This window comes from Harpia harpyja, unplaced genomic scaffold, assembly GCF_026419915.1.
Source record: "Harpia harpyja isolate bHarHar1 unplaced genomic scaffold, bHarHar1 primary haplotype scaffold_47a, whole genome shotgun sequence".
Lineage (NCBI taxonomy): Eukaryota > Metazoa > Chordata > Aves > Accipitriformes > Accipitridae > Harpia > Harpia harpyja.
Genome location: NW_026293404.1, coordinates 2089988 through 2100961, shown reverse-complemented (window position 1 = coordinate 2100961; position 10974 = coordinate 2089988). Strand labels below are relative to the sequence as shown.

The 10974-nt window shown below is 62.8% G+C and overlaps 1 protein-coding gene and 1 long non-coding RNA gene across 2 annotated transcripts; both read left to right on the top strand.

Moving 5' to 3' along the window:
• The first annotated feature begins 791 nt into the window (after window positions 1-791).
• LOC128138478 (uncharacterized) lies at window positions 792-7242 on the top strand. The gene is made up of 12 exons (XM_052779730.1): window positions 792-948; window positions 1270-1359; window positions 1692-1796; window positions 2249-2429; window positions 3049-3146; window positions 3604-3753; window positions 3972-4126; window positions 4486-4633; window positions 4993-5130; window positions 5582-5758; window positions 6424-6579; window positions 7039-7242. Exons 1-12 carry the CDS (start codon window positions 832-834, stop codon window positions 7240-7242), a joined length of 1719 nt encoding a protein of 572 aa, XP_052635690.1. The 5' UTR covers window positions 792-831.
• Window positions 7243-7309: 67 nt separating this feature from the next.
• On the top strand, window positions 7310-8653 carry LOC128138500 (uncharacterized). The gene is made up of 4 exons (XR_008234041.1): window positions 7310-7442; window positions 7870-7972; window positions 8305-8364; window positions 8575-8653. It is a non-coding gene; the product is annotated as an uncharacterized LOC128138500 (long non-coding RNA).
• Window positions 8654-10974: the final 2321 nt, after the last annotated feature.

Sequence of the window (10974 nt, the reverse complement as noted above, 5' to 3'; positions counted from 1 at the left end):
CCCAGAAGATGCATTTTCTCCAGAGCATCCGCACGATCTGCAGAGCCACCAGGCACCAGGGCTCGTCACAGGGCCTGGATGTCTTCTGCCACGGAGATGAGCTGCCAGGGAGTATCATGGTGAGGCGACACCCGGCGGGTTTGGCCGGGGGGCAAGGCCCCCGGGCACCGGCACGCTGTGATGACAGCGCTAAAGTGGGGACGGGGGGTGGCGAGCATGCGTGGACACCGAGCTGCCCCTCGGGGGACATGGTTTCCACGGAGAAGCCCTGCCAGCAGAGACCCCAGCACCGGGGGAGGAAGGGGGGCATTCTGGGGGCCGGCACCGGGCTGGGGCCAGAGGGGCTCTGCCAGCCCTGCCGACCAGTGCCAGATCTGCTGGCACTGGGTGCTGGCGGCTGACAGGTCCCATCCTGGCTGCGCTCTGCAGGTGCTGCTGAAAGAGGAGCCCAGGGATCACCTGCGCACGGCAGTGCGGCAGCAAGCCATGCTTGCCATCTCTGCCTTGAGGTACTTGCCCAGCCCCTGCTTTGGCTGCCACCTCTCCGCAGCCAGCAGCCCTGGGCCTGGCTGGGGGGGGCAGCCCCCATCTGGGCAGAGTCAGACGGTGCCGTCTGCAGGAACTCTGCTCTCCCCTGCGCGGGGCTTGTCCGGAGGGCGGGAGGCATCAAGGACTGTCCTCTGGCCCAGGCCAGTGTCAGGGAGGGAGAAGGTGCCTCCAGGCAGGGCTCCCCCCACGGCCTCCGTCCTTCCCAGGGACCCCTTCCCCAAAGGCGCCTGGAGGCACCACTCCCGGCACCTGTGTCCGACAGGCCCCTCTCTCTGCAGCTCAATGGAGATGGTGCCGGAGCACCAAAAGATGCGCCTCTTAAACGCCTGCTTCAGCAGCGTCTTCTGCCTTCCTCCAAAAGAGGACATGCAGGGCTTGGACACTTCCCTCTACCACGAGGTAAGGGCTGGGTGAGCCCCAGGAGCTCTAGGGTCCCCTGGGGCCCCCGGTCGCCCTGTGCCGAGAGACAGCCGGACATGCAAGGCAAGGCAGGCTCTTGGCTTTGCTTTCCCACCCTTGCTCTTTGCCCCCTTCCCACGGGCCTGGCCACATCCAGTGCCTCAGGCTGCACTGCCCACAGCAGCTTGTCTGGCCTGAAGCCTCTCCCGGGCACCGTGAGGCAGCGCGGGCGTCCTCCCCTTGAACGGGGAGTTCGGATCTGTCTCCTGCAGGTAAGAGGGACCGCCAAAAGACTGCCCCCACCCTTTGTCCTCCTTGCAGACCCTGCACGCCATGGACTGCATGCTGCAGACGTTGGTACTCAGCTCTCCTGCCTCCAGACTCAGCCAGGAGCTGCAGACAATCTTGCAGGTCTGGCACGGGCAAAGCATGGGATTCGCAGGGGCTGTTCTCCACCCTGGGGGACAGAGCGTGTCCACTCTTGAGCGGACAGTCCTCACCCCAGTGCCACGCACAGACCACACTGCAGGGAGGGTGCCAACCTCCCGTGGGGGACCCAGGGGCTGCCCACTGTGCTCTTCCGGAGCCCACTGTCACCTGGCTACAGGCAAAGTCCCCTTCCCCTCCGCGGAGTCCTCTTGTGTCATGAAAATGAAATTAGTCCAGCCGGGAGTTCAGCAGTGCTGCTTCTGCTGGCACGGGCGTCAGCTCCCAGGGCACACCAGCAGCTTCTCTCCTCCCAGATGCTGCTGACCTTCACCAAGTCCCAGAGCGCGGCGGCGCGTGAGAGGGCCGTGAGGAGGATTGGGATGCTGATCTATTTGATGGCCAGATATTCCTCACTGGAGGTAAGGAGCCAGGCCCCCTCTGGCCAGGCCGTCTCCCCTTCCCTGCACGCCAGAGCAGCCTGCAGCTCGGGGGTGCCTGCGAGGCAAGTCGGGGCACAGGTCAGGGCACTCAGCAAGGCTCTGCCCTGAAGCAGGGCTCTCGGCCCCTCCTTTCCCCAGGCTCTTCAATCCCCAGTCCCTTCAATCCCCAGTCCCCTCTCTGCCAGGAGCCAGCTCTGCCCTCAGTCCTGCGCAGGACAGGACTGCCCCAGGAGCATGGCGGGAGCCCAGGCCTGGCAGCTCTCCCTGCGCAGGGATGCTGCCCAGCTCTAGCTGCTCTGGGAGCCGGGGCCGGCGGGGCCCTGCAAAGCGCTGACTCACCGGGCATCCAGCCCAGGCGGACTCTTGGCTTCACGGCTTTGGCCCGAGCTGCTGCCCCCCAGCCCTTCTGATGTTCTGCCTCCCTCGCCCAGGCCTGGCGCCCCTTTGGAAGAGAGGAGGACTGCCCTGCCTGCTACAGAGGCTTCCATATCCCCAAGCTGGGACAGCTGCTGGGACATCTCATCCTTCTCAGCTCTTGCAAGGACAAAGACACCAGCTGTGCCGCCTTGGATGCTCTTTACCTCCTCTTGATATTCCTCCTGCAGCAAAGATGTAAGAGAAGCTCTGGTGGGCTGCGTCCCTCCACACGCACACATCTTTTGCTATGTCTGCTTGTTTTCGTGAGCATTGCGATGGACTGTTCCGGTGCTTGGTGGAGGCTGTCCCTGAAAGTCGGCCAGCTTCCCTGACCTCCTTTGCCCTTCACAGCTGCTTTCTGTAGCATCCCAACTCTCATTTTGCTGCAGAAGCTGAATGCTCACCTGAAGTCCAGGATCTGTTCTCTGCTGCTCTCCTTCCTCACTCCTCCCAGGATCTCCACCCTGGCTGTTTCCTGGGCCCTGCAGCCGCAGCCACAGCCACCCTCGATGACCACATCCCACAACCACTTCTTCCCTATCAGTGAAGAGCAGATCCAGCTGGGCGTCACGCCAGCTGCTCCCTCCAGTGCCTGTAGCAAGAAGCCGCCCCTTCTCCTAGTCCTTCTCCATCATTCCTGAGCAATGTTCCCATCTTGTTCCCGTCGCCCGTCACCCTTTGCTTTACACCCCTGCCCACCACCTCCTCCCCGACCATGGGTCATAGCCTCCCTCCTCCGCTGTTCCCAGTCCAAAGCTCTTTTTGGCAAAGAGGTGGAGTCCTAACGACTCTGCAGTGTTTCTCCCCTGTTTAGGCAGTGCGTGGCCAGAGGATAGTCCACAGCACCAAAGCGTGTGGGGAGCTGCCGGCACCTCCTGTCTTTCTTTGCACAGCACCGGGGACTTGACCAAGGTAATGAGCTCTCCCCTTGCTGGGGCTCCTGTCCGTGGCATCGGCAGGGGAACTGTGCGAGCAAAGGGACCCAGAGTCAGCGGGGCTGGCATGGCCTCAGTGTCCCTGGTGAGAGGGTTCCTGCTGTCCCCAAGCAGGGACGATGTGAGGGCAGCACTCCAGTGTCCCAGCAGCAGCTCCGGCCCTCCTGGCCTCCAGCAAGCCCTGGTTCTCTCTAGGGCCAGCACACTGTGCCCACGACCGAACCCTCCTCCCTCACCCTGAGGGCCCTCTGTTCTCATCCTCCCCTGTGCAGTGACTGCAGCCCCTGCTGCCAGCTTTCCTGCAGGCACTGCTGACAGCGCTGCCGGGCCTCTCTTGCCAGAGCTGCTCTCATGGCTCAGCTAAGCATCACCACCAGGGCGTTCGGTGTGATACGTCTTCCCTCCCTCCCTTCCTCCCTCCCTCCCTCCCATAGGCGTTTGGAAAATACCTCAAACCTGGGGAGAAGACAGATGTCATCCTCACGGCCATCGAGGCCATGACAGACACCAGCACTTCTGACAAGGAGGGGGCCAGCAGCATGCTGGATGAAGCCATGAAAGACCCTGACTCCTGGCTGATGGACGTAAGCAGCCTGTGGCTGGATTTCCCTGCCCACAAGCCCTTTCAGGGTTGCTCGTTCTTTTCCTCCCTCCCTCCCTTCCCAAGCTGCAGCTCCCTTCCCAAGCTGCAGCTCCCTTAAGCCAGCAGAGAGGGATGGGAAGGGCAGCAGTTTCAGTGGCAGCAGCTGGGGAAATGGTTGCACTCCAGTGGCAGCACCATCCTCACCTGTGTCCCCTCCAGGTGCCAAAGATCATGGGCAGCATCCACAAAAACCTGGAGCACATCTGCACGGAGCCAGCCAGGCACAGCATAGACTCACTGGTTCTCCTGCTGACCAGCCAGTACCCCAGCGAAGTGGTCATAAGCCTGTTGAAGTACTCTAAACTAGATGACAGGTACCGGCCCCAACAGCCCTGAGGGCTTGTTCCACATGGGGAGAGGGGCCCGGAGACTCTGGCTGCCAGACCCACAGAAAACTGCAGGACATCCCCAAGGAGCAGGGCCCTCCATCCCACCACGCCCTCCGGCTCCGCTGGGTCGGCCAGGCCCGCAGCAGCCAAAGCTGGCCAAGCCAGCCCACAGCCCCGCCACCGGGCTCCCCCCTGCCCCACAGGGAACACCACCGCAGCCCTCTCCTGCCGGCACAGGCAGGGCCCCCAGGCACTCCAATCCACGGGGGCAGGCAGACCCAGGGTTGCAGGACCCGGCACGGTGGCCGAGGCAGCCCTGCTGACAGAGCGCTCTGGGTCTGCAGTGCTGCCCTGGCCGTGTGGAAGGTGTTGTTCTCCCTGCTCCAGCCTTTGGAGAAGGTCTTGAGGGAGCTGCACAGAGAATACTGGAAGCAGCGGATCCACATGCTGTTTGGCACCATGACAGAGGACAGCAGCATCCTCTGCCTGGCCGTGAGTGACCAGAGCAAACCTTGCTCACCTGCAGGGCTGTGCGTGCCTCTCGAGGGAAACAGGCACAGCCCTCTCCCCTCCCATCTGCCCCCAAACGCTGCTCAGTTGCTCCTCAGAGGCGTTCGAACAAGAGGCTGATGATGGTCAGAGGACAGGAGGAGCCAACAAAGACGCTGTGCGGTGTGCAGCGAGGCACAGGGCATGGGGGCGGCCAAGTGGCCCTCCGCAAGCAGAGCTGCCCCCAGGACGGGCTTTCTGGCCCCAGTGCCCTTGCCCTGAGCTGCCAGTGGGAACCAGGAGCCACACGGTGCGGGGAGCCCGCAGGCTCTGCCAGTCTCTCACTGCCGTCTCTGTTTCAGATAATCGCCGCCAGCAACCTTCCATCAGAGACCTTTGCTGCCGCGGCCCGTTTCTGGGAGTCTTTGAGGGATGAGAGCCTGGAGGTGATCTCGCTGGTGCTCCAAGGCCTCATCACGCTGTCGCAGAGCCCCGAGATGGTGAGTGGGGCATAGTCGAGTGGAGCCACATTGGCAGCCTGGAGGCTGGGGCAGTGGGTAACGCGGTGGCTTGGCCTTGGCTGGGAGTCAGGAGGTGGGGTGCCGGCTCCAAACGCCTTCCCTGCCATGACGTGGCCTGCTGGCTTCCTGGGGAGCTCTCTGGGCACAGAGGGTTGGCTACCAACTCATCTGCGCTTTGGGCTGGTCGGAAAAGGGCGCGGCTGAGCAGGGGACACGGAGTCTTTGCTCTCCTAGCCTCCCTTTCCTCCCCTCGCTCTCCCCGCATCCCCATTAGTGTGCCCATGGCCACCGCCGGCCAGGAGGCTGCTGCAGCAATTCCCGTGCCTGCTGCCAGCAAGCTGGACGGGAGGCTGGTGCTCAGAGACTGGAGCATTTTTGCCAGGGTGGTCTTTCACCGCTTCGCAGAAAGGAAATGGTGTGTTTCATACAGGCAAGAAAAATGAAGGTCCTGCTGGAAGACATTCTGAAGACCCTGCAGTATGTCAGTGAAGATATCCAGATGAAGGCCCTGCTTGTCTTCAGAAACGTACTGGGTCATATGACGAGGGAGGAGGCCAGTCCCATCGCTCTGAAGCTGGCAGTGAAGCTCCTGCCGCTCTTCAGCAACGTAAGGCTGCTGCAGGAGCCTGAGCCATGGCGATGGGCACGCTGCAAGGAAAGCTGCCTGTCAGCCGAGCCCTGCGGTCGGCACTCAGGCAGGGCTGCTCCTCTCTGCACTCTCCCCTGGGCTCTGCAGCCCAGCATGGCTTCTCCCGGACAAGTTGATGCCTCCGGGCGACCTTGAGACCCTGGGCTGGGTCCCAGCCCGGCCCCTGGACAAAGCACCAGCAGGCCAAGAGCTGCTCTCAGAGCCCCGAGGGCTCCCCTGGCTGCGCTGCCAGGCAGGACCAGACGTTCTGCCCAGGCATTGTAGCAGGGGGGCCGAGGCTGAGCCGGCAGCGGGTGCCCCAGAGGCATTGACGAGGGCCAGCCTGGTCTCCTCCTCAGCCCGTCCCCGGGGAGCTCTGTGCTGGCGTGGCTGGTGCGGCTGGCGGTGAATGCTGGGTGGCTAGGGGAGCACTCGGAGGCACAGGCACCGCCTGATGGAAACCTCTTGCGTGGCCTTTCACGGGCCCGGGGCCGTTCAGCCACTGCTGCAGATCTGGTCCACAGATCCCGTGTTCAGAACCCGACGCCGGAGCATCTCCCCTCACATCAGCCACGCTAAAGCCCTTGCTCACCGTGGGCAGGGAGCGGCTGTTGCTGAAGTTCTCCCGTCTTCCTCCCGAGCAGGCGTCCAGCCAGCTGCGAGAGTCCTCCCTCCGCCTCTTCGGAGACATCATGCAGATGGTGGTGTGGAGACACAGGAGACAAATGAGGAAGAACGTGCAGCGGGGCCTGCTCCCACTGCTCTTTCACATGAGTGACCAGACCCAGAGTGTGGCCAAGGTACAGATTCAAACCCGACCAGGGACGCGAGGAAGGGTGTGCTGACACCACGGGGGCGATCTGGGCACGAGGGGCAAGGGCTGCTGACAGTCGGAGCCTAGGAATATGTGCCACCTCAGGGTCCCACCGCTTGAGTCACTGAGCACAGGGCAGAGCTCCCCTCCTTCCCTGCACCAGGCCCACCGCTGCCTTCCTCCTCCCCCCATGCAGCCCTCCTCCGGCACAGCTCTGAGGAAGGTCCCCGCAGCGTGAGCAGGGGCAGAGAAGCCGGCACGGACGTTTCCAACACCTGCCCCACCTGCTCCAGCAGGGCTCAGCAGCAGCCTGTGGCCACCGAGCACGCAAGTCCCTACAGGCGTCCCTGCAGGCGTCAGAGGCCAGGGCTTTGAGCCCCCAGGGCTGTGCCCAAGAGCCCCCCAGATGTTTGCGCCGGGCCATGTCCCAGCTTCCTGAGGGCAGGATCGCTGCAGGAACAAAACCCCGCTCACCGAGGTCCCCTTGCCCTCCAGTCTGCCCCCAGCCCTGGCAGCTGCTCAGCAGCTCTTGAGGATCTCTGTTCTGCTAGCTGGCAGCATGAGATACCTGAGGTGGTGGCTGCCCCGTGTCCCTGCCCCGGGAATTGAATCCAGTTCAGACTCGGGCCCCCGCCGCCTCTTCCCATAACGGGCTGGGAACAGTCCGGAGCCTTGCCAAGAAGCAGGGGACGCCAGGTCTCCTTCCTAGGGCTGTGGTGACATCTCCCAGCCTCTGCTGCACTGCAGGCCTCCAGGGAAGCCCTCCTATCTGCTGCGGAATTCCTGGAGCAGAAGCAGCTCAAGTACCTGACCCAGACGGAGCAGGCATGGAGGATTGGAGAGTGCTTGGTGAGGACAACCCCCAAGCCCCAGGCAGGGCCAGGCTGGATGAGGGCTGCCCCACGTGCCCGCGGGGTGGGCTGTGCAGCTGTGCCTCCCCTGCCCTGCTCCAGCCCGGAGCCGAGAGCCCAGAGCCTGGAGCTGCATCCTCCTTCCCTGCCCTCAAGGGCTCTTCTCCAGGACTCTCTGCCCTCCCCGCACACACCCCAGGGTGCTGAAGGTGACCCCGGCCCATCTGGGCCCGGGCAGCAGGATGGAGGGGTCTCAGTACCGCTGGGCCCCCTCTGCGTGCGGCTCTTTCTGGACCTCGGCCCCACAGGGCTCCCGGCTGGGTGACAGGAAAGGCCTGGCAGGGGAAGGGGGTGCTGGGAGGAGGGACTGCTCTGGCTGGCTGGGGAGGGTCTGTGCCAGCCCCGTGCCCTTGTGCTCTCTCCAGCTGGTGCAGGACAGGAACAGGGTGGAAGATTACCTGTGGCAGAGCCTGCTGTACCTGAAGGATGCTCAGGCCACCGTGCGAGAGGAGGCCGTCAGGTTCACCGGTAAGCCACAGCCCCTGCAATCCGTCTTCTGGCAGCCTGGCCCCGCTCCCAGCCACTGCACTGGCAGCAAGGAGCAGCCTGGGGCTGCCAGAGCCCCGGCTGCCCCGTGCAGGGCCTGGGCAGACAGGGGCTCTGCGCTTCCCTCCCACCCCTGCCCGTGCAAGTGAGCCTGCTGGCCGCCTTGCTCAGTCCCCCCCTGCCTCGGGTGCTGTCCTTCCCTGGGGTCACCCTGCTGAGGGGGAGGAGGCCGTGCAGCCGAGCCGGCAGGGCCGGGCTCTGTGCTGCTGGGAGAGTGCTGGGGAGCAAGAGGTCTGACGACGCTCTGTGCCTAGGGCTTGCCGCGCGGCACCTGAGGGACCAAAGTGCGGAGCGGCTGCGTGAAGTCTGTGATGGTGAGCGGGGGCAGTGCTTGTGGGGCTAGGAACAGACCTGGGACGGATGCGGCCATGCCTTGCCCTGCTCCAGGGAAACGCTTCGGGGCCAGGGGAACATCTCGGGGGCCAGGGACAGAGCCGGGTGGGGCTGGCGTGCTCCGGAGGGGATGCCCGGGGGTCTCTGGAGACACGGGGGTTTCATCTCTGCTCCGTTTCTTTCTGTCGCAGCCCTCAAGCCCTTGCAGGAAGACATCGAGCCCTCCATCTGTTCGCTGGCAGCTCAGACCATGCTGATCGTGGGTTCTCCAGGGAAGCGGCCAGCATCAGGATGGACCAGGGCGCTGTGCTGCTGGCCCTGCAAAGCCAGGGAAAAGTGAAGGTCTCCTTGGGAAAATGGAAAATTAAAGCTGCATCAGCCAACCCAGTGCTGTGGTCTCCTTCCTGCGGGGAGGGGAGCGCCCCGAGCGGGCGGAGCAGGCAGCGCCGTTCCTGCCCTCTGCCGCTGCCTGCCGGACAGCTCATCCCTCAGCACACCTTGGCCACAGTCTTGTTTGACAAGTTCACCCCTCGGCCAGGCTCTCCCCGAGAAGTCGCTGTGTTTGTCCTCCTGCTGCAGAAATCTTTTCTTTAGGGGGGTGGAGGGCGAAGGGGAAATGGCAGCCCCCAGAAGAAGCAGGGCTGCCCGGAGAGCTGCCCAACGCCCTCCCTTTCCAGCAGCCCGTGGCAGCCCAGCACACGCTGACTCAGGGTGCCCTTGCAACAGAGCCCCAGCTGCCCCGCTGGACCACAAAAACCCAGAGGGGAGGAGGAGAGAAGCTTTAGGCAACCTGGCCCCTCCAGAGACAGCCCAGGGCAGGAAAAGGCACCCACGCTCTGCCAAGCTGGCCAGTCTTCTCTCGGTCCCGGTCTTCAGAGGTGGCTCTGGGCACCTCCTGCGCGCTCTGGGCTGGCACAGCCTTGCCCGTGGGCCACGGGAAGCTTCCCTCTCCCTGAGCCCAGAGTCCTGCCCCACAGACGGCACCCTGGGGCAAAGGGCAGAGGAACCAAGAGGCTCCCCTCCTTCGCAGGGTCCCAAGCGTCAACTGTAGCATCTTGCCCACCCTTTGTAGTGCCCAGAGCTTCATGTTTCGGGCCAAAATCCTCAGTTTTAGGGTCTAAACCCGCCTTGGATGGCCCACAGCCTTTCCTCAGGGCCCGCAGTTCCATTTGAGGCTCCAAGCCCTCAAGGTGGAGCTCGTCGCCTGGCAACGTCCACCCAGCAGTCTGGGGGGAGTCAGTGGACCCGGGACAGCCAATCACGTTTGAGGAGGGTGGGGGGGCAGGTAGGCAAGGCACGTGATTGATCTGTAACCAACCAGTCAAGGTTCAGGGCCTGCAGGAAAGGTGGCAGGAGTGGAAAAAGCTGGGTACTGGGGGGCAGGGCACGCCGGCTCCACCAATCCTAGCTGGCAGTAGAGCAGCACAAAGATGATGGATAAGCGGTCTGACCCATCATTGGATGGGAGGAGCGAGGGAGAAATCCCAAGCAGCCAATCGGAGGAAACGTCACCTCAGGGGAGGGCGGGCAGCACACCTCGGCACACTGACAGCCCAGGCAGCCAATCACAGAGAGCATCACCTCAGGTGAACTGCGCCTGGGCAGCCCTGTGGCCCAATCCGAGGCAGCCCTCAGGGAAGGGCAGGCCCCAAACCGGGGCACAGTGACAGCCGAGGGGACCAATCCGAGGCAGCATCACCTCAAGAGAGGAGACTGACAGCCCTCCCCACCTGTGCTGGGCGATGGGAGAAGAATGCGAGCTACGCTGGGGACCAGACCCAGCTTCGACATGGCACCCGCGGGGCCTGCCCCGAGCCCAGCAGCCCCCAGCCCAGGCCCAGGGCCCCTATCGCCCCTGCCACCCCTGCCCCCTCTCTCCCTCCCCCCTTACGTAGCCTTTCATTCCAAGGGGGCTTTGGGCCCCCCAAATGAGGGCTCGGACCCTCCAGAGGCGGCTCGGGCGCGAAGGATGCCTGTCTGGATGCTAAAAAAAGAGGCTTTGGACCCTGAAATGAGACTGTGCAGACTAAGAGTGAGCCTTTGGGCCTTGAAAAAGAGGGCTTTGGAGCCTAAAATGCGGCTTTGTAAGACAAGAGTAAGACTTTGGAAAGTAAAAAGGAGGCTCTGGACCCTAGTAATGTGGCTTTGGACTCGACCAATGAGGCTTTGGACCTTCCAAATCAGACTTTGGGGCTTCAAAATGATGCTCTGGGCCCTGAAAATGCATCTTTGAACCTTAAAAGCGTGAACCCTGGAACTCTGGACCCTCCAAATGAGGGCTTGGACACTCCAGATGTGGCTTGGACCCTAAAAATGCCTGTCTGGACGCTAATAAATGGCATTGGACCCTGAAAATGCGACTGTTGAAAATAAAATGAGCCTTTACACTCTCAAAATGAGGGGTTTGTTGCCTAAAATGAGGCTTTAGAAAGTAAAAATGAGGCTTGGACCCTAGAAATGTGGCTTTGGAGTTGACCAATGAGGATTTGGACCTTCCAAATCAGACTTTGGGGCTTCAAAATGATGCTCTGGGCCCTGAAAATGCATCTTTGAACCTTAAAAGCGCAAACCCTGGAACTTTGGACCCCTCC

Excerpts from the sequence above, each read along its gene's own strand:
- LOC128138478 (XM_052779730.1), top strand. The coding sequence starts at position 832 with ATGGAGATGGTGCCGGAGCACCAAAAGATGCGCCTCTTAAACGCCTGC. Across the intron at positions 1,360-1,691 it reads AGCTGCAGACAATCTTGCAG|ATGCTGCTGACCTTCACCAA; the intron begins GTCTGGCACGGG and ends CTCTCCTCCCAG. Across the intron at positions 4,634-4,992 it reads GCAGCATCCTCTGCCTGGCC|ATAATCGCCGCCAGCAACCT; the intron begins GTGAGTGACCAG and ends TCTCTGTTTCAG.